Source organism: Pistacia vera, unplaced genomic scaffold (genome assembly GCF_008641045.1).
Source record: "Pistacia vera cultivar Batoury unplaced genomic scaffold, PisVer_v2 Contig839, whole genome shotgun sequence".
Taxonomy (NCBI): domain Eukaryota; kingdom Viridiplantae; phylum Streptophyta; class Magnoliopsida; order Sapindales; family Anacardiaceae; genus Pistacia; species Pistacia vera.
The window spans coordinates 287439-307781 of record NW_022196711.1 but is presented as its reverse complement, the minus strand read 5'-3'; the positions used below and the strand labels follow the sequence as shown (position 1 = coordinate 307781).

At 35.8% G+C, this 20343-nt stretch overlaps 3 protein-coding genes and 1 long non-coding RNA gene across 4 annotated transcripts; 3 read left to right on the top strand and 1 right to left on the bottom strand.

Annotated features, from left to right (window-relative positions):
* Positions 1 to 2870: 2870 nt before the first annotated feature.
* On the top strand, positions 2871 to 3548 carry LOC116118161. Its single transcript, XR_004126112.1, has 2 exons — positions 2871 to 3206; positions 3304 to 3548. It is a non-coding gene; the product is annotated as an uncharacterized LOC116118161 (long non-coding RNA).
* Positions 3549 to 4723: 1175 nt separating this feature from the next.
* On the top strand, positions 4724 to 8238 carry LOC116118179 (translocon-associated protein subunit alpha). The gene is made up of 8 exons (XM_031404145.1): positions 4724 to 4886; positions 5380 to 5538; positions 5637 to 5687; positions 5915 to 6003; positions 6895 to 6972; positions 7114 to 7317; positions 7548 to 7619; positions 7851 to 8238. The coding sequence occupies exons 1-8, from the start codon at positions 4826 to 4828 to the stop codon at positions 7899 to 7901; spliced, it is 765 nt and encodes a 254-aa protein (XP_031260005.1). The 5' UTR covers positions 4724 to 4825; the 3' UTR covers positions 7902 to 8238.
* Positions 8239 to 13387: 5149 nt separating this feature from the next.
* On the bottom strand, positions 13388 to 13762 carry LOC116118208 (18.1 kDa class I heat shock protein-like). The gene has a single exon (XM_031404181.1). It carries the CDS (start codon positions 13760 to 13762, stop codon positions 13388 to 13390), a length of 375 nt encoding a protein of 124 aa, XP_031260041.1.
* A 1120-nt stretch (positions 13763 to 14882) lies between these two features.
* LOC116118207 (proline-rich protein 4) lies at positions 14883 to 16398 on the top strand. The gene is made up of 2 exons (XM_031404180.1): positions 14883 to 15069; positions 15467 to 16398. Exons 1-2 carry the CDS (start codon positions 14883 to 14885, stop codon positions 16396 to 16398), a joined length of 1119 nt encoding a protein of 372 aa, XP_031260040.1.
* The last annotated feature ends 3945 nt before the right edge of the window (positions 16399 to 20343 follow it).

The window sequence follows — 20343 nt, the reverse complement described above, 5'->3', positions numbered from 1 at the left end:
ACCCAAGGTTTGCCTTAATGATATTTTCGACCCAAAAGGTTTTAAAATATCACTTTTCGATAGACCTGGCAAAAAGGGTGGGTGGGTGGGTTGGGTACGGGTCAAACGGGTACGTGTCTTTATACGGATCCAATATTTTGGACCCTATACGGGTACGGGTGGACTCGTTTTTTCTCTCTCTAGATTTTAGTTATTACGTTTGACCCCTAATAGTTTTCAATTATGACAATTACACCCTTAAAATTCTAGCAGTTTTAATTTTTTACATTTACACTCCCTAAATCAACTACTCTAAATTGCCCTACATCATGGTTGGCATGTTTTGGACAATTCTGTTGTTTAATACATTGACAAGACATCAAGCATATAGTTCATGTTGTTTAAAGGGCCAATTGATCCAACACCATATTAATATATTAGAATAATTAGGGAATAAAACCGTTTTATTTCGGATCTAAATAGTTGATTTGGTTTTAAATGGAATGGCAAAACATTTGGTGTTTGAGCAATGATGAATATGGAAAATATTTAGTAAAGATGATGTTTATTATTCCAAATATTGAGAACAAATGTGCGAAGATGAATAATGTTGTCCTGCACATTGTGTAAGGTAAAAACTTCACTTGGGAAGGTCTGGATTAGAGAAGAAGTTGCTAATGGATGGCATGATTTGAGGAGCTGTCTGGCGAACAAACTTCCTCAGCCCGTGTTCTGCATATCTCTTATCTTCTTCAAAGTTGTCAAGCACTCCTGCACTTCTCTTCTCTTTCAATAGCCTGATCATATATGTCAAAAACTTATTTAACAAAACTAACCATTAATACGACTGATCAGTAAACCATGCCACATACATATACCTGACTTCAGGGTTGATGCAGATATTCCTGACAAGTTGAAAGCTGCACATGCCAACCGATGTGCCCAATGCTCCAAGGAGTGGATACACCTAACCAAATCAGGATTTTATAACATTTCCTCTCCCAACAACTAAAACCAAATTAAAACTGAATACAATTATAATTTTCTCACTTTTTCACATTTGCTCTCTGTCCAAACAACTCAAACTAGATTAAAACTAAATTAAATTCCAATTTTCTCTCACTTTCTCACATTTTCTTTCTACCCAATTTTGAGATCAAAGCAAGCAACCAACTCACAAGCAATTTAAAAATTCTTTACCAGCAAACATACCCAGAATATAAATTATTCTTGCATTAGGCAGAATCATCTTTCTCAATAGAATTGAAAGGTGAAGGATAAGAAAAATAAACCTGTTAGATCTTCAAGTTCATGAGCACCTACAGCAAACGACAAATTCCATCTTGCACATGAAGAATGGCCTTAGTCTTCCTAAGAACTCTGCACATTCTATAATCATAAACAAAGCATATTAAATTCACAAAATAAAAGAAAGAGGATTAAGTAATTGATTAGTACATCAATCACAATAATGTACCAAAGAAGAAAAAATTTCAGTTTATAATTCTTATTTTCTTCCACTTTCTCAAATTTTCTCTCCGTCAAAATAACTCAACCAAATTAAGAATAAATAAAATTTTCATTTTCTCACGTTTCTTTCCATCTAAACAAGTCAAACAATAAAACAAGTCAAAGTGATCAATATAAAACAAACACACAAAATTAGGGGTTAGGGATTCATTATCAGCCGACGAGGATGAGTGACAGCGACCGGCGACTGTGGTACTGCCGAACTAGGAATGGGAATGACTGACGAAGTGACGAGTGACGAAGTGACGAAGTGACGATTAATCGAAGAAGACTGATGACTGATGAGAGATTGAGAGGCAGGAGAGATTTGAGTTTAGGGAGAGTCTGAGAGATGAGATGTGGTCGCGATCTGAGACTAAGAGATTAGAGATGAGATATTGAGATGAGAGTGAGACTGTGAAAGGGAGGCATGAGCGTGAATGGCTTAAATGAATGCGTGATAAAAAGTAAAAAACTTAGGGATTCAGTGAATAGTGACCAGCAAATACGGGTGCCCACGGGTTCACCCGTATAACCCGTGATTTATTGGACCGGGTACGGGTACGGGTCACAAAAAATGGGTTTAATATATTGGACCCATACCCTATATTTTTTACCCGGGTACGGGCCGACCCGCTGGTCCAGACCCGTTTTGCCAAGTCTACTTTTCGACTCAAAGTTAATATTCCGTTACTATCCAAAGCTGGTTTCAGTGGTGAAAATTCTCTCTGTCACCACTATTTGAACCTCTGGTCTTATCTTTACAAAATTCTTCTTACTCTAGCACTTGATTTTCCATCAATCGGCAATCATCGCAAATCTAAGGTTTTATGTTTTTAGTTGATTTTTTGCTAATTTCGGCGACGAATATTTAATTGGTCATCATTATTCGATCCATCGATCTCAACTCTACAAAAACTTTTTCACTCTGGCTCTTAGTAACTCGCCAAATGTTGGTTAAGAAAGTGAAGTGTATTTTGAGTAGTAACAGAATATAAGCTTTAGGTGGGAAAGTGGTATTTTGAAACCTTTTGGGTGGGGAAGGGTTTATTAAGGCAAACCTTGGGTGGGAAAATGTAGTTTACTCCATAAACAATAAAATGTGCTCTGAAGTTACCTAATTTGGATGAGCATCATATTTGATTTAGCTAATCCTTAGCTTTGTATTGTACCAATTAAACTTGGATCGGCATTTATTGCCCAAAGTTCTATAATCTTTTAAACCTGCATTGGTATTTATATAAAGGTTATTGTAATGCTATCAGGATATAACTGATTTAACTGCCTTGTTGGAATTAGTAATTGTTAATGGGATTTTATAATTATGTATCATTAAAAATTTTATAAANGCTAGTTACCTCCAAAAGTTTGAATAGTTTCCCTCCAATCAAGATAGAGCATGCTTTCTAAGATCGTCAGTGTCAATAGATCTGAATCATATTGTTTTATAATGAATTATGGACCTGATCAGAGGAATCCATATTTGATAAAATATAGTCTGGTTAAAAGTTGAATGTGCATAGGAGTAAAAGTAGGTTTTTGTTTCTATGAGGATTTTCCTGTTATATGTGTGTTCACATTCCAGACTGAGAATTTTGTGCCTCAAATTACTCCAATGTTTACTTTCTCAAATCTTTGAACAGTCCCATGCTGGGAAAGTTGTGGAGAGGCACTGGTACGAAAAGAACAAGCATATCTTCCCTGCTTCTAGATGGGAGGTAATTTCTCTCTCGCCTCTTCGCCACCACGTTTATGGATTTTCAGTATGGTCCTTTAGATCATTCCTGATAGCTTTTTTTTTCTTTGTCAATGCAGATATATGACCCAACGAAGAAATGGGAGCGTTATACCATCCACGGGGATTAATTAGTGATAGACAAACATATAGTTTTGTATAATTTTGATTTGTATGCTCATGTTATTAGATTTGGGACCAAGTATGAAGGTAACTATAGTCTTTCCTACAATTATTTATAACAAAATCATGGAATGATGCAATGGAAATATGATGATGGAAAGTTTATGGAATTATATAATAATGGACTGACTCTTGAATCGTATCCTACTTCCATTATTTTTATACTGAATTCTAAATCCAGCAAGAGTAAACACAGCTGGCATTTGTGTCTTTCATCGGCGTCAACAGGATCTCATTTTGCTAGTTGGTGACCTACTAAAGCGGCCATAAACAATGAGTAAACGACTTTTTTCCACCCAAGGTTTGCCTTAATGACTTTTTCACCCAAAAGGTTTTAAAATATCACTTTTTAACTCCAAAGCTGATTTCGGCGGCGAAAATTCGCCCTGTCACTATCATTTAAATCTCTGGTTTTATCTTTACAAAACCTCTGTTGTTGCAGCACTTGATTTCTCATCGATTGGTAGTCATCGCAAATTTAGGGTTTTTTGTTTTTAGTTGATTTTTTCGGCGGCGAATATTTAATTGGTCATCACCATTCGATCCACTGATCTCAACTCTACAAAAACTCTCTTACTTTGGTTCTTAATACTCGTCAAACGTCGGCTAAGAAATTGAAGTGTATTTTAGGTATAAATAGAATATAAACTTTGGGTGGGAAAATGGTATTTTGAAACCTTTTGGATGGAAAATGGTCATTAGGGCAAACCTTGGGTGGGAAAATGTCGTTTACTCCATAAACAATAAAATGTGCTCTGAAGTTACCTAATTTGGATGAGCATCATATTTGATTAGCTAATCCTTTGCTTTGTATTGTACCAATTAAACTTGGATTGGCATTTATTGCCCAAAGTTCTATAATCTTTTAAACCTGCATTGGTATTTATATAAAGGTTATTGTAATGCTATCAGGATATAACTGATTTAACTGCCTTGTTGGAATTAGTAATTGTTAATGGGATTTTATAATTATGTATCATTAAAAATTTTATAAAAAAATATTTTTTTGTCATTTCTAGTATATTCTATATCTATAATATATCTTTTAATACATAATACATCATCAGAAACTCTCCTAAATATATATTTAAAATTTAATTTAAAAAAAAAAAAAAAAGCCAAGAAAAGTATTCTCTGCCACAAGCATTGTAAGCCCTTTAATATCTTGAAATTTTTTGTTTTTAGCATTGTTAAGCCTAATTATCTTGTATTTTTTAAATTTATTTTAATAACCAAAGAAAAAGAAAATTCAAAGATCAAAACGATGCCGTGTCATTGATCCTCCCATGAGTAACCCAATAAATAGGCATTTCGCATTTTTTAGATACAGTACTATTGACCTGAGAAAATCCAACCACCAAAGCTTGGTCTTCTTCAGTGATCGTCTTCAACCGAAGCGCCGTCGTACAGAATATCTCGATGAAGAATTTTAGGGTTCTCTTCCTCGCTCTCCTCCTCCTTGTCTCTCCTCTCCTCCAAGGTTCACTAGCTCCTTTTCTAGATCTAGATCCGTATAAGCACATGCATCGATTCGTTATTTCATCTACCTTTCAATTATGATATTCTGATCTCGTTAGTTCATCAGCTTCAATTTTTTGCCCTTGCATGCTTCTTGTTTTGTACGATTGTTCGATCTGTTCAAATTGTTATATAATTGTTTTGCTTCTATTAATGCAACCTTCTGTTTTTTGATTTATTTATTGTTAACTGATACGTACATGACTTGCATGGGCTCTTTGTAAACGAATTAAAATTGATTCGTTTTCTTTTTTGCTTTTCAAAAGCTAAATGAGTACTCATCGGACGCTAAAGAGTCTTTTAATTGATAATTTTCAGAATAGTGCATGCATTAGATGTCGAGTTGGTAATCATTGCTCGAGAATTTAATTGATGTTGTGCTGAATTTTGATCTGAAGTTGAATTGTTAATGTGATTAATATGCTTGTGAATTGATGGTTGTTTTGTTGGATTAGTGGCTAGGTGTCAGTCGGATTCGGAGGAAGCTGTGGAGACTGTTGAAGGCGGTGATCTTGGGATTGTTGGTGAAGATGCCCCAGAGTTTGTTGATAGTAGTTTTGGCCCAGCTCCAGGAGTTGACACCGTTTGCATTTTCCCTAAGAATAGCGGACGATGTGAGAAATTTATCAATGTTTGCAAATTGATTTATTTGTTTATGATATGGGTAGTATTTTGAGAGAGTTTAATGTGGTTTCTGTTTCTTGTACTGCAGTGGTGACGGCTGGAGAAGAGACTGAACTTCTTGTTGGGGTGAAAAATGATGGTAATTTGATTTATTTTGGTAGTTTTATTGGTGCTTTTTGAAGTGAAAAGTAATGATATGCTATGATGTTTAGGGACTTGATGGTTTGTTGTGTCTTTTTTGGTCCTTTTCCAAGTGAACATGTTTTCATGTCAGTTTGTCCACTTTTTCATTTTTACTTTTATTTTTTCTGTTTTTAAAGAAATAGTTGGAGCTTAGCTTAATTGGCTCTTTGTTTGGAATGACAGCGGAGTCAGTCATGAATGTGATTGCAATTCAGGCCAGTATTCATCTGCCTTTTGATCATAAGCTGCTTGTTCAAAATCTGACTTCACAGGTAATTTCAAGTTTGCTTAAATTTGTGTTCATAATATGAATGTACATCTTCCCTTGTGATTTCTAAATAACTTGCTGTGTTGGTCTAATTGTTGCCTCTTTATAATGGGTATATTGCTTCATTTGTTATTCCTGAAGCAACTGTAGTGACTGTTGAAAAAAACCTAGGTATACCAACTACTTGGTTAAAATGTTTCGTATGCTGTAATATTTGGTGTGTTAATCTAAATTTCAGTCAATTAATATTTGGTTGATATTATACTAGCAATTATGATTTTTTTCATGTCAATTCCTTAAGAGTTCTATGGATTGCAGCAAATCTAATTTGTCTAGGTTTTTATGATTTTCGAGTTTTGTTTGCCCTTTCTGGTTGAAAAGGGTAGTATGCTTTATGTATAAGAAGGTTGATGAGTGGTTGGCAGATTCCTTTGGTTTGATTATTTCACTGTAGTATTCTTTTGTTGTGTGCACATGTAAGTTTTGTAGTGATTTTTGTTAGTGTTTTGTACTTTATGATGATATATCAAGAAAGGTTATGCGTGTAATAGTGTTTAGTTATAGATGTCTGCCTGGCAATGGTTTAATCAAGTAAATCGTTTTGTATTAGGATTAATACTTTCTTGTTCTGTTGGAAATCATGGTATTATCTAAGTTCTCATTGTCATTCTCTTCCCCAGACAACAAAGTTTTTGCAATAGTTTACTTCTAAAAAACCGTTTATGCATCTTTTTGGCTTCTCAACTTTCCAGCATGCTTTTATTATAGCTGCCTTTCACCTATTTTTTTCTTGGTCTTTCATCTTTTTCTTGGTTGGATGGGTTCTCTTCTTTTGGTTAGGGTTACTTTTACTTTATTGTTTTCTTAACCAGTGTTTTTTGGTGCCTTACTGTAGGCCTTTAACAATGCATCTGTCCCAGCTTCAGCTCAAGCTTCATTCCCATACATTTTTGCTGTCAGCAAGTTCTTGCAGGTAATGAATTAGTGTGGGAGTTTATTATGTTCCTTAAATTACATTTCTGCAGGCTTTGAAATCCCTAGAAATTGATGAAAAAAAAAAAAAAAAAAAACATTGTTTTTAAGCTTACCTATTGTATACCTTTTTCGTTTGCAGCCTGGAAATTTTGATCTTGTGGGTTCCATCATTTATGAGATAGACGAGCATCCATACCTAACTACCTTCTATAATGGTACCATTGAAGTTGTGGAGTCTGGTGGTTTCATCAGTGTTGAGTCTGTGTTTCTTTTCAGCCTTGCAGCTGCTCTTCTTGTCTTCGCTGGTTTATGGATCCAGGGTCAAGTAAAGCAATTATCTAAGGTATTTATTTGCCAATACTCAATTACTATCTTAATGTACTCTTTTTCCCTTTATTTGCCAATTTCAATTATCTAAGCTGGGTCGAGAATGTGAACTTTATCCTGATAGAAAATGTTTACTATGGTAGAGTGAATATTCTGATGTTGTATATATCTTTTTTGTTTCTAGGCTCTTTTATGTTTCTTTTTTGTGCAATGATTCTGACTTTTGTTGATCTTTTTGTGGTTTAGAAAACCAAGAAGGCTCCGAAGGTGGAAGTTGGAACAGGAACTACAGATGCCTCAATGGATGAGTGGCTTCAGGTGTGTGGTTTATGCACTATTACCTCTCAAAACCTTTCCCAGTATTTGTTGATATGTTCTTTATACTGTTCTTAATCAGCAGCTTCCCTCCCTTCCTCAGGGAAATGGAGTGGCCAAGTGATGGTTAGAGATTTTGGTCTCAAATGGATCACATCATTCATTTATATCAAACTTTCATCTTAAAGATCAATGACATCGATTTCTGATGTGTTTGTTTTATGCCCATTTCAGGGAACTGCGTATACTCAGTCACTATCCAGCAAATCAAAGAAGAAGAAGTAGACAAATAGTCGTTGCCAAGTTCAGCTGCATGAGGCACTCCGGTGAAGTGCAGACTCTTGTAACTCACACTAGTCATTTTGAAATTTTAAGAGGGTTTATAAGTGAGTAGTTTTGGAAATTTAGGCCAGAAAAGACTTGCCTTGCTGTTGTAGCATGTGGGAGAAAATTTTAGAATATTTATTTTCTTTGGAGATGCTAAAAAAGTTGAGCCATTTTGAAGGGAAACTAACTCTAATTTGAGTAGGAAGAACACAGTTTTCCTGAATCAGAAGAACCTGTCTTAGATCACATTATTCTTTTTCACTTGCATGGATGAATTTACTTCTATTTTGTTTCATTTATTTGATAGGGCATCTCGGTTTCACTTAATGCAGTTAGGAGAAATATCCGATCTGTATCTGCCTTATTGAATTTCTCATGTGTGTAGTAATGGTGGTGGTTTGTGAACTGTTGTGGGATGCCATTCTTTGTCCTTGTTCTTCAATTGAAGATTTAAATTCTCTTCCTTTCAGCCACCCAACTTTGGGAGTATGGATATGGGACTATAATTGCACACTTCCTTTTCGGAAAACGTCTCTTTTTGGGTTTGGTTTATATCACTTTCATAAAGCACATAAATGGTACTTTGGAAATTTATTGTTTATGTAGCGTGGTAATTTTACTCTAAAAAGGATGAGGCCATGTGTCTCAAAAAATTAATTGAATTTCATTTGGTTTAGTTAGATACTTAGATGGGGGACCCAAAGTTTGTTGTAAAGACAAAGTGGTATCCAAAAGGTTTGGAAATGACAAATACTCACTTTTCGTCATGTTTTGTTTGGAATTTCCATCTTCTAAAAGACAAAAATGGTGAAAAGACTGGAATACCCACCGATCTCCATTCCCAACGCGCGCCAACAAGGGTCAGTGTCACTGTTTATCACTGAACTTCACAGAAAAATGTTAAATCCTATCAAAAAATCGATCGATGATGCAAGAGGACTGTGCAAACGGGCTTGGGATGAGAATGAAATTACTATACTGTCTTTCAGCAAACAAAAATCCTTAACAGAATATGACATAAAGTATTTGTTTGTTTATTTCCAAACCTTTTGGATATCAATTTGTCTTTATGCCAAACTTTGGATAGGTGGAAGTCGTTCGGCCATACTTAGATTGATGTAGATGTAGTGGTAGTGTGGTACCACCCCTCATCTCAGATCATTTTAACATTTTTTTTTTTTAACCAGGTGTCTGGGCCAATGAGTAGCAGTTCACAGCCACAATTCCTACTTAAATCACAGATATTCAGATAAGAAATCGAACTTGAAACTATATGTTTATCCACATTATCAATTCATCCTAACTATCTGGATTATGGGTGAATTCACCTAAATTAAAGAGTATACATTGATATCAAATTTCATTAAAAACAAAAAAAGGTATCTAAATCAATCCATGTACAATAGTATAGTTATATATTCCTCAATCAGAAATTCCTTTTCCCCTTATTTTCATCGCCTGGTTGCGGCCATTTAATAATTAGGCCACATCTTGCTGTCTCTTTACACTAAAGAGTCGGCCATCAGAGTGATTGCCAACCATCTATTTAACAGCATCATAAAATAGTTGAATGTCAAAGTGATTATCAATAAGTGCTTTTATGTACACTATTAATATCTTTAAAAGGCTTAAGACCAATTATATATATAGTTTGATCGTGCAACTAATCCCTCGTAAACATGTTCAAAATTATTATTGATATTACATATATTACTACGTATTCTATCTTTTTCTATGAAATGTTTGATATATATATATTTTTTAAACATATATAATCTCTTAATTTTTATAAATACTTTTTTATAATTAATTTTAGAGTAAATAACTTTTCCCACCTAAGGTTTGCCTTAATAAAATTTGCTCACCTAAAAAGTTTCAAAATACCACTTTTTTACTCAAAGTTTATATTCTGTTGATACTGAAAACCGATTCCGCCAGTAAAAATTCTCTCCATCATCACTATTGTTTGAACCTTTGGTCTCCTCTCTACAAAACTCTTCTCACTATGATACCTGATTTCTTGTCGATTGTCAATCATCGTAAAGCTAAGGTTTTATGTTCTTAGCTGATTTTCGGCTAATTCCGTTGACAAATATTCAATCGGTTATTACCATTCGATCCACCAACCTCTACTCTATAAAACTCCTTTTACTTTGACTCATGTTAACTTGTCGAGCATTGGATGAGAAAGTGAAATATATTTTGGGTATTAAGGAAATATAAACTTTGGGTGAAACGGCAAACCTGGGTGGGAAAAAGTCGTTTACTCTTAATTTTAGTCAAATACTATAGAGCAAATAAAGAAACTAGGTCATAATGCATAGTGTAGGGTATACCCTGTCTTTTATGTTGAGCTTTGAAGGGAGTACATATAATAAAATACAATTATCTCAAGCTACTAATATCAGTTGGCCTCACCATAAAATCTCTCACAAAATTAGGTTTGGTCATTAATACCTTTGATTTTATTGATTGAAAACAAAGTATCATGCATCCACAAATTTCTTATACAATTGGNGGGTGGGAAAAAGTCGTTTACTCTTAATTTTAGTCAAATACTATAGAGCAAATAAAGAAACTAGGTCATAATGCATAGTGTAGGGTATACCCTGTCTTTTATGTTGAGCTTTGAAGGGAGTATATATAATAAAATACAATAATCCCAAGCTACTAATATCAGTTGGCCTCACCAAAAATCTCTCAGAAAATTAGGTTTGGTCATTAATACCTTTGATTTGATTGATTGAAAACAAAGTATCATGCATCCACAAATTTCTTATACAATTGGGTTTGGTTATTAAAGAACACAATGGGTTTGTATCTTCTTATTAGTGCACGTAGACCCTCACCCCAACTATAAAATTAATATCAATATGCTAACATACATTGATTTTTCTTTCAATTTATTTGATAATGATCATCACATCCTTAAACTTGATTAATTTTTATGCACAAAAGGGTATTTTCTTTTGCCTCTTTGATATGGGTTGTGTTGCTTTCATGTATTTGGACAATTTTAAAGCTACTCAACCTTAAATTAGACTTGGAATCATCAACATCCCACGTCTTAGTAAATTGAGGATTTTCATTCTTATTGCACTTATTATCAGAAGCAATTATCATTTCATCTAATTTTGTAGCATTTATTATAATATTAAGTTTTTTCACAGATAAATACTATTATGATATATATCACACACCGTTTAACATTGATATCTATTATGACATACACATATAAATACTATTATGATATGTCACATATATTGACGCTATTAAACATTAGAGTTAATGATTTTTTTTTTCTACTTAAATAACGATTTAATGATATTTCTTATTCACAGACTTTTAAAATATCCAAATTTATATTCTGACAGTAAATAAAGATTAAATTCGGTCCATGCTGTTGAGACTTTTAAAGGGGGAGATCGATGATTGTTTTAATAATTAAATCACAATATTTTACATATGGTTTGATATATATTGTACTTTCATTTAATGTTTTTTAGAGGAAGCGAGGAACCTTCCTAAGTTGGATTAATTTATCAAAAAGATATTTAAGTTCTAAAAATTCAAAATTTGAAGTACGAGCCCGGTCTGAAATTCATTGTCGCACCCACTTCCCCTATCGTTAATTTGTGCGTGTGAAATCAGAGGGTCCCACCAAAGCGGACTCATTAGAAGAGTCCGTGAGAATTAACGGAGAGATGGCGCTAAGATTATTCAAAAGTTAACCGAACGCGCCAATATTTTTTTTTTAAATTTAAATTTTTCTTCTTTTTGATATTCCAAAACGGACCCTCAAAGTTCCGTTAAATTACAAACTTGACCGCGTTAATCTCGCCACAATTTCTGACTAATCCTCCACGTCCATTCCCGCTCCTGTCTTTGTGACTGTAGAAAACCATCTCCACTCTCTACGACTTTTACGTACAAAATCCAACGGCCAAAATTTTTATCTTTCGATGAATCCAACGCTGGATGTTTAGGCAAGGAGTGGACATAGCCATCAAAGCGCGTAGGTATGAGTTTGGTTTGGTTTGATGACGCGGTATGAAATCTTACAGCTAAGTGCTCCACGTAATGGAGCATGCTAATCATGTTGCACTGGGAATTCATGGCCTAGCTGGACACAAAATCAAATTACATTACGAGACAATTAATTATATTGGCTTCGCATTTTGGGAATACTATTTTTAGTATTCTCAAAAAAGTTAAATAGTAAAATACCTAAAAACTCACAATATTATTTAATATTATTCAACTTTTTTTAAACCCCTTAAATTTGTTAATTTAATTAAATATCTCTAAATATTTTTTAAAAAATTATAAAAACACCCCAATAATCCATATTTACCAGATTCCGACCACCACTACTAGAAAATGACCTGAATCTGGTAGGATGACGCACTACCGGCTGAATCTAACCGGTAGTGCACCGATCTAGCCTTTTCCGGCCATATCCACGGTGGATCTGGCCGAAAAAGGCCAGATCTAAGGCCAAATATATGGTCGTTGACAGCCAGATCTTTGGCCGTAATCAGTCGGTAACGACGGCCAACAAACGATTATCATTGAACATCAATGACGACCGTTTGTTGGCCGTCGTTGAATAGCAAATACAGCCAAATCTGGTCGTCAATTGCCAGATCTAGCTATAGATCTGGCCTTTGCCAGTGGATCTGATCGAAAAAGGCAATATCGACAAGATCTAACCGGTCATGCACCGATACGACTACTCTGGCCACCCTCCGGCTGTGGTGGCCGGCTGTCCGTATTTGAGGGTGGGTTGGGGGTGTTTTTGTTAACTTTTAATGTTTTATTATAGGGGGTATTTTGTAAAAAAATAAACATAGTGGGTATTTTATTAATTTATAAATCCTATATCGTAATACCCGTCCAATTCAATTTTTTTTTTTTTAACTTTTTTCAAAAAACTTTTCCAAAAAACACAAAATTGTGAACCAAACGAAGCCATTAATTTTAGTTCAATAATTAAATGTTAGTTTCTGTCCTTTCATTGCTTAAAGTTTCAAATTCCTCGATGCTTAACATTCATTAGTTGACCTACCATATTAATTTACTTTAGTTTTTAACAAATTTTTCTTACCATATTTGATAATACTCCCAAAAATTAGTTGAAAAGAGGAAGAGGAATCAGCCAAATATATATATATATTAATAATATATATATAATACTATATATATACTCCCTCCGTTTTTTTTTTAATTGTCGTTTTAAGGGTTTTTAATTTTTTCAAAATAAAAGTTGTTATGTCTTATCTTTTCTCCACTTTTTATCATGCCCACATCTCCTTTGTCTCTCTTTCCATTTTGTCTTGTCCTTTCTCTACTTTTCGCCTCTGTCTCTCTTTAATCTTTATCTTATCTTATCTCTTCCCCTCTTCTCCTCTCTTCCTTATTTTCCATCGCCACTTCTTCTTTCTTTACTCTGTCTTTGCTTCCATCTTTTCTATCTTTTTCTTGTCTTCCTTCTCTATGTTCCTCTCTCCACTTATTTGAAGCACCCTATCGTCTTCAATCTCCACCTTCACTTCCTCTTTCTTGAGCCCTGAAAGATCAGCCTTGAACTCGTGAGCTTCTGGGGTTTCCTTCCAGTCCACATGGGTGTTAACAAAAGCTGAAGTTTCTTGAGGGAGTTGAGAGGAGATTGACGATACAAATGATGGGAAAGGAAAGTCCTTGAATGAGTTACAGACGGCACGGAAAGAGAGGATGTCTACGCGTGTGGCGAGGCCTTTAGCGATGGCGTTGAGGAAAAGTGCGGGGAGAGTGGACCAGTCTGGTTGAGTGGTGTCCATGGGAGAAAAAGGAGAAAATGGGCGTTTGTGGCAGTTGCGTAGTAGATTTGAGTTTAGAAATTTGTGATTTTTTTTTTTTCTTATCAAAATCATTGTCAAAATCAATTTGTGATGTTGTTGCATTATTGTCAAATTTGTGATGTTGTTGCATTATTGTGTTCCGCAAATTGAGGTCCTATAAATACATTAGGCTGTAAACGAGTGAGGGATGAAAAAATTAAAGAACTGGAACAGCATAAAAGAAAATAAACAGATGAAGGAGAAATGCAGAATAAATGAAATACAATAAGACAAAAATATTGAAAATGTTATTTAAATAAGCGGGAAAGTTTCCCACTTTCAAAGTATTCTCCCACCTGCAAAACCAGGGGAAAAAGTTGGTGGGAGAGAGAATTTTTTTTATTAAAACCTGTGCCCACACCAAAAATGACAATTAAAAAAAAAACGGAGGGAATATATCGTAATAGTCACTAAATTGACAATGTTTAACAAACACAAATTCTAAGTTTCTACCACCCTCCCCACACTCGATGTGCATGCTTAGGTAGAGGTGAAAATCGAGTAAAGTTGTTTGATGTGCATGCTTAGGACTTGAGAATGACAGTTGTGTAAACCCTAATCACTCGATTGTCAGTGATTGACGTGGTCGATGGGAGTAGGGTTTGTAGAGTTTTGGTGAGTATAATCGGGGAAGAAAATGATGGTGATGTAGGGTCGTAACGATGTCAGAATTGGAAATGAAATATAAATTTGAATAGTAAAATAGTATTTTAAAAATCTATAGACGAGAAAATGTCATTAAAACGTTATTTGGGTGAGAAAAAGTCATTTAATCTTCAGCATTAATATTGCCATTGGCCATACAACAACTTTCAATAAAAGCTAGGCTCTAACATATCTTTATGAAGACCCACAACATTCAACTCGATTAAATGAAGATAACGGCGTTTACTGAATGATGCCGGTCCCTAACCCTGTCGGTGACTACCTTTTTATTTAAACAATAAATACCTGTCTCTCTCGCCCTTCAACTTCTGTGGATTCTCATTATCACTCATCAGCAGCAGCAGCTGTTTGTGTGTTTTGTTTGTTTATTGTGTTTATTTCTTCTCGGCTCTAAATGCGAATTCTCTCGGCTTCCCGAGAAGCGCTTCTGTGCTTCTTGGTGTCGCTGCTTTTTTCTGCGAGTTTTTGCCATGGCAGCAGTGATGACAAGACAACAACTACATTGTTGTTTGGAGTAGTTGGAACTGGAGAATGTGCAGATTGTTCGGACACTAATTTTAAAACAAGCCAGGCTGTTTCAGGTATAAAACCCCAAAAGAAACGAAATTGATTCGTCTTTTCTTTTTTATTTAGGTTTTTGAAATCCCTTTCTTCAATTCTAATGGCGAAACGGAAATGTGAAAATCTAAATACTTTCCCTGGAATGATGAAATTTACTTATCTGTGTATCGTTCCATTGGATCTTTTAGGTCTTAAAAATTTGGCCATGCATGCATACATGCACGTGAAAATAGTTAAACTTCCATTTGTCCATATTTCTAAATACAGTTCAATCATTACAGAACGAAATGAGAGTCTGAAGTACTCTCTCTTTCTATATTTTGACGCATTAAGATCCAACCCATTCAGGGAAATTTTCAAGTTTCTATACTTTTAAGGTAGATCATTAATGGAGAATTGCTTGTTTTGTATGTGCAGGACTTCGTGTAACTATAGATTGTAAGCCAGAGAATGGAGTGTTTAAAACAAGAGGATCCGGCGAGCTTGATGCAGAAGGGAAGTTCACGGTGTCTCTTCCTCAAGAGATTGTTGAAGATGGAAAACTTAAAGAAGAATGCTATGCACAACTTCACAGTGCATCAGCCGCTCCTTGCCCGGCCCATGACGGCCTAGAATCCTCCAAGATTGTGCTCAAAACAAAAACTAATGGAAAGCATACGTTTGGATTGGCCGGAAAACTCAAGTTTTCTCCAGTTACTTGTACCTCAGCCTTCTTGTGGCCTCATTATAAGTACCCACCACTGCCTAAATATTCACACCCCAAGTTTAATTTGCCGCCTTTGAAGAGCTTTGGCCACCAGCCTTTCCCTTTCCCTCCTAAAGTCTTCCCTCCCAAGCCACCACTACCGTCGCTTCCACCAAAACCACCGCTATTCAAGAAGCCGTTTCCTCCAAAAGTGCTTCCACCACCAGTTCCATATAAGCCACTTCCACCACCTGTGCCAGTAGTTAAGCCGCTTCCCCCACCAGTTCCTATATACAAACCAAAACCAAAACCGCCAATATTTGTTAAGCCACTCCCTCCTCCCATCCCAAAAGTGCTNTTCACGGTGTCTCTTCCTCAAGAGATTGTTGAAGATGGAAAACTTAAAGAAGAATGCTATGCACAACTTCACAGTGCATCAGCCGCTCCTTGCCCTGCCCATGACGGTCTAGAATCCTTCAAGATTGTGTTCAAAAAAAAAACTAATGGAAAGCATACGTTTGGATTGGCCGGAAAACTCAAGTTTTCTCCAGTTACTTGTACCTCAGCCTTCTTGTGGCCTCATTACAAATACCCACCACTGCCTAACAGAGCCGTCTCTAGAACATTTGTGACCCTAGACAGGAGTTACTTTGGGACCATCTAATAATATAAGCATATATTAAAAAAATTATTTCATTTTTTTTGCCTTTTGAGATGAAAAATCACTAGGAGAGGTGGACAGCAATCGGCAGGCTAACAAGATTAGGTTGGTGGGGGGTTTTGGAGAGTAGATATTGGAGAAGTGATGGATGGTGAAATGGGTGATTTCCAATGCCAAGATTGATAAGAAAAGGCTTGAGAAGTCATGGCCCAAAAGGTATCAATGGCCGGCGATTGGCAGAGTAAACGGATAAGGTATGATAAGGGTTTTGGTGAGAGGGCTGAGGGGAGGAAGATGGTGGTGTCGGGGAAGGCCAAAAATGTCGGGTACATGCAAAAAAGGCTGGAAATGGCTGTCGTGTGGTGGAGTTGGGTTGCGAGATTCATCAAAAATTAGTCAAATCGAGGGGTATCAAGGTTGGGAAATGATAAAATGATGATTTCGGTTGATTTTGGTGAGAAAATCGACCGGAACCAAAATTGACCGAAATCAACTCCAAACTACTAGCGGCAAAAGAGGGCTGGAGATGATTTATGTGAATGTCAAATTTTAGGATTGAATTGGGGGTGAGTAATTTGAGATATGTAAATGATTATTTTAGTCTTCCATTATTAAAAGAGATTCAATGTGTTAATTTAGAGGTATAAACTAGAATATATAAAACTAGAGGTACAAACTTGCTGTTTTGTTAAACTTTGGGTGAGGATATATGTAAAAAGTTTATAATAAATTTGGGTTTTTTTGATTTTTTTTTGGGGCCCCTTGACTTAGATAAAAAATTATAAACCATTTTCATTTTTGTAAGATATTAAAAAAAAAAAAAAAATTATAAACAATTTGGACCCCATTTTTTTTGGGGCCCTAGGCAGGTGCCTCACCTGCCTACCACTTAAGGCGGCTCTGCTGCCTAAATATTCACACCCCAAGTTTAATTTGCCGCCTTTGAAGGGCTTTGGCCACCACCCTTTCCCTTTCCCTCCTAAAGTCTTCCCTCCCAAGCCACCGCCATTCAAGCGACATCCCCCAGTTGTTCCTACATATCCACCAAGACCAAGACCACCACCAAGACCAAGATCACCATCAGTTCCTATGTACAAACCAAAACCAAAACCGCCAATATTTATGATTGGGAGAACGACAATGTCCCACCCAAGGTTTGGCGAAACGACCGGTTCCCACCCATCAAGTTTCAAAATGACACTTTCCCACTCACCGTTATGTTCTGTTAGAAAAATCCGTTCCGAAGAAGGGCAGAATGGTCAATTTTACGTGAAGCATCATAAGTCCAAATTTTAAAATTAGGTCCGTGTAAGTTAAGTTTTTCCCTTTTATCTTTTCTTTTCTTTTCCTTTTTTTCTCTTTTTTTTTTTTTTTTTTTAAATTTTTCCTTATCTTTTCTTCGTCATCATCTCTTCCTTCTACGCTGGAGTAAAGGTGGAAAAGTAACCCGCCCGGCCCGGCCCGCGGCGGGTTACTTGTTTTGGCGGGCTGGGCTCAACCCGCCCGCCAACAAACCCGGCCCGCCAATTAAGGGAAAGATGCTGGCCCAGCCCGGCCCGCCAGCCCTAACCCGCCGGGTTAGGCACGGTCCGGGCCGGGTTAGCCCGATTTTGTTTTTTTTTTTTGTGTTTTTGTTTTTTTAATTTATCTTTTCAAATAAATAATTATAAATATAATTGTTTTTAGTTAACTTTTCAAATATCAATAATTCAATTCAATTCAATTTTTTTTTTTGTTAACATTTCAAATATTAATTCAATTTTAATACAATAAAATTGTAATATAAGAAAAATTAGACTTATTCATTTANGATGTGTACTGTGTGCTTTAAAAAATGCTCTCCCATAACACTATTTCAATTATATTTCTCATTATCTTGATCATAATTCTTATATTTTTGCGAAGGTAACAAATCACTCGTGAAAAGGTTTAATGTAATTAAGGTATCTGGATCAGTTTACGCGTACCTTAACTAATTCTGAATTCTTGAGAGAGATTAATGCAGCAACTAGAGGTGGGAGAAATAATCCGAAAACCGAACCGAAAATTAGGTTTTTTTGTAAATTGGTTCGGTTTTCGATTTGTGAAAATTTAAAAACTGGAAATTTTCGGTTCGGTTTTCGATTTGTGAAAATTTAAAAACTGGAAATCCGGTTTGGGATATTTCCCAAACCGGTTTCACCCTATGTATATAAATAAAATATGTTTTAATTTTTTTGCCCTTTTTTTTTCAATCTCTTATTCTCTTCTCCGCCTCCACTCCACTCTCTAGACCCCATCTTCACTTTTCAATATCTCTTATTCTCTTCTCTGCCTCCACTCCACTCTCCAGACTCCATCTTCGCCAGCAGCACCCACACCCACCACCAAATTGAAACTCCAAACCCGTCCATCTGCAATATCGCGAACGTCATTTCGCCGACACACCTCCTGTGACCACCACAACCACCCACTCACCCAGCGACAACCACAGCTGTTGCGCTGTAGTTCCTTAAACTAGGAACAGTGACGATAGTCTACCACAGCTCCAGTTTCCACTGTCGTTCAGATCTTCAATCCTCAACTGCTTGCCTGCTCCATGATCAATAGTTCATCGCCGATTCAGAAACCTAATGCATCTTTTAATTCAACAAGAGATCTAATGAATATTTTAATGGATGCTTCTAATTTTTAGAGGCTCTAATACTATGAATTATTCAAACACTTTACTTAGTTTGATTGTAGTAAATCTAATACTTTATCACCATATTATGTTGAGCAAAAGGTAATTTTGGTTTAGCAGGGCCCTTTTTTTATATTATCTCTATAAAATTTGAGGTGCTTCTGCCATCAGTTTTCAGTTTCGCTAAGCTTTCTTTACTAGGATCATGGTGACCGTTTTCCTATCAATTTTGTTCACATGAATTTGAAAACCGGTTTGAAAATCGGTTAACTGGATAATCGAATCGAATATTCGATACGGTTTAAATTTGGTTTATTCTATAAACCGATCCGGTTTTGGTTTACATTTTTGCCTAAACCGAATAACCGGTTAGGTTTCCAGTTTACCCTATCCGGTTCGGTTAGCCGAATTATCCCACCCCTAGCAGCAACCCACCATTACAACCTTTCACTTTAATCGCAGATACTCAAATGGGGAATCGACTTGAGATCGTGCGTCTATCTATACTATCTATAATTTATCTTAGTCATTTGAGTTGCCCATGGATAGGTACTATAAACATTCACACTTCTTAAGATTTATATCTCACTTATTTAAACACAAAAATTTCTCACAGAAAATGAAAATAAAAGGACGGAAACAATATTTAAATTCTTTTATTTTAAACAAATTAAGAAACAATCAAATTCTTTTACAAATTATACAATTAAAATATTGATTCAAAATTGAAAATTGACTGTTTTAAGCATAATTTAACTTCGAATAATAAGAACAATAAAGCTAGGGACACTGAAAAACCTGCACCGAAATTTTGTACCGACCTACGTGTAACACGCTTCTGATTTTTTTAACAATTTTTTTCTAGTGAACGGCCGTCCATCAAATTTGGACGGCCGTTCACTCACATGGACGCCCGTCCATATTATATGGACGAGCGTCCATATACAAGGGACGGGCGTCCCCATTTAAAGGACGCCCGTCCATAAATAAAATACAATAAAATTTTTTTATAAACATTTGGGACGGGCGTCCATTACGTTTGGACTGGCGTCCATTACGTTTGGACGGGCGTCCATTCATAATGGACGGTTGTCCATTATGAATGGACGCCCGTCCCTTATGTTTGGACGGGCGTCCATACTTAAAAAAAAAAAAAAAAAAAAACTGCTCAACTTCTACACTTTCGCTTCTCTTCTTCTTCTTCTTCTCTGATCATCTAATAACTGCCCACGACTTTTAACTAATCACACTTTTAAGTAAATGCATGTAGATATGCATATGGACCT

What these genes read in the sequence shown, in the direction of transcription:
- LOC116118208 (XM_031404181.1), bottom strand. Translation starts at nt 13,762, where the DNA reads ATGGACACCACTCAACCAGACTGGTCCACTCTCCCCGCACTTTTCCTC.
- LOC116118179 (XM_031404145.1), top strand. Translation starts at nt 4,826, where the DNA reads ATGAAGAATTTTAGGGTTCTCTTCCTCGCTCTCCTCCTCCTTGTCTCT. An exon ending in TGTCTCTCCTCTCCTCCAAG is followed by an intron (nt 4,887 to 5,379) that starts GTTCACTAGCTC and finishes TTGTTGGATTAG; the next exon opens with TGGCTAGGTGTCAGTCGGAT. An exon ending in AAGTAAAGCAATTATCTAAG is followed by an intron (nt 7,318 to 7,547) that starts GTATTTATTTGC and finishes TTTGTGGTTTAG; the next exon opens with AAAACCAAGAAGGCTCCGAA.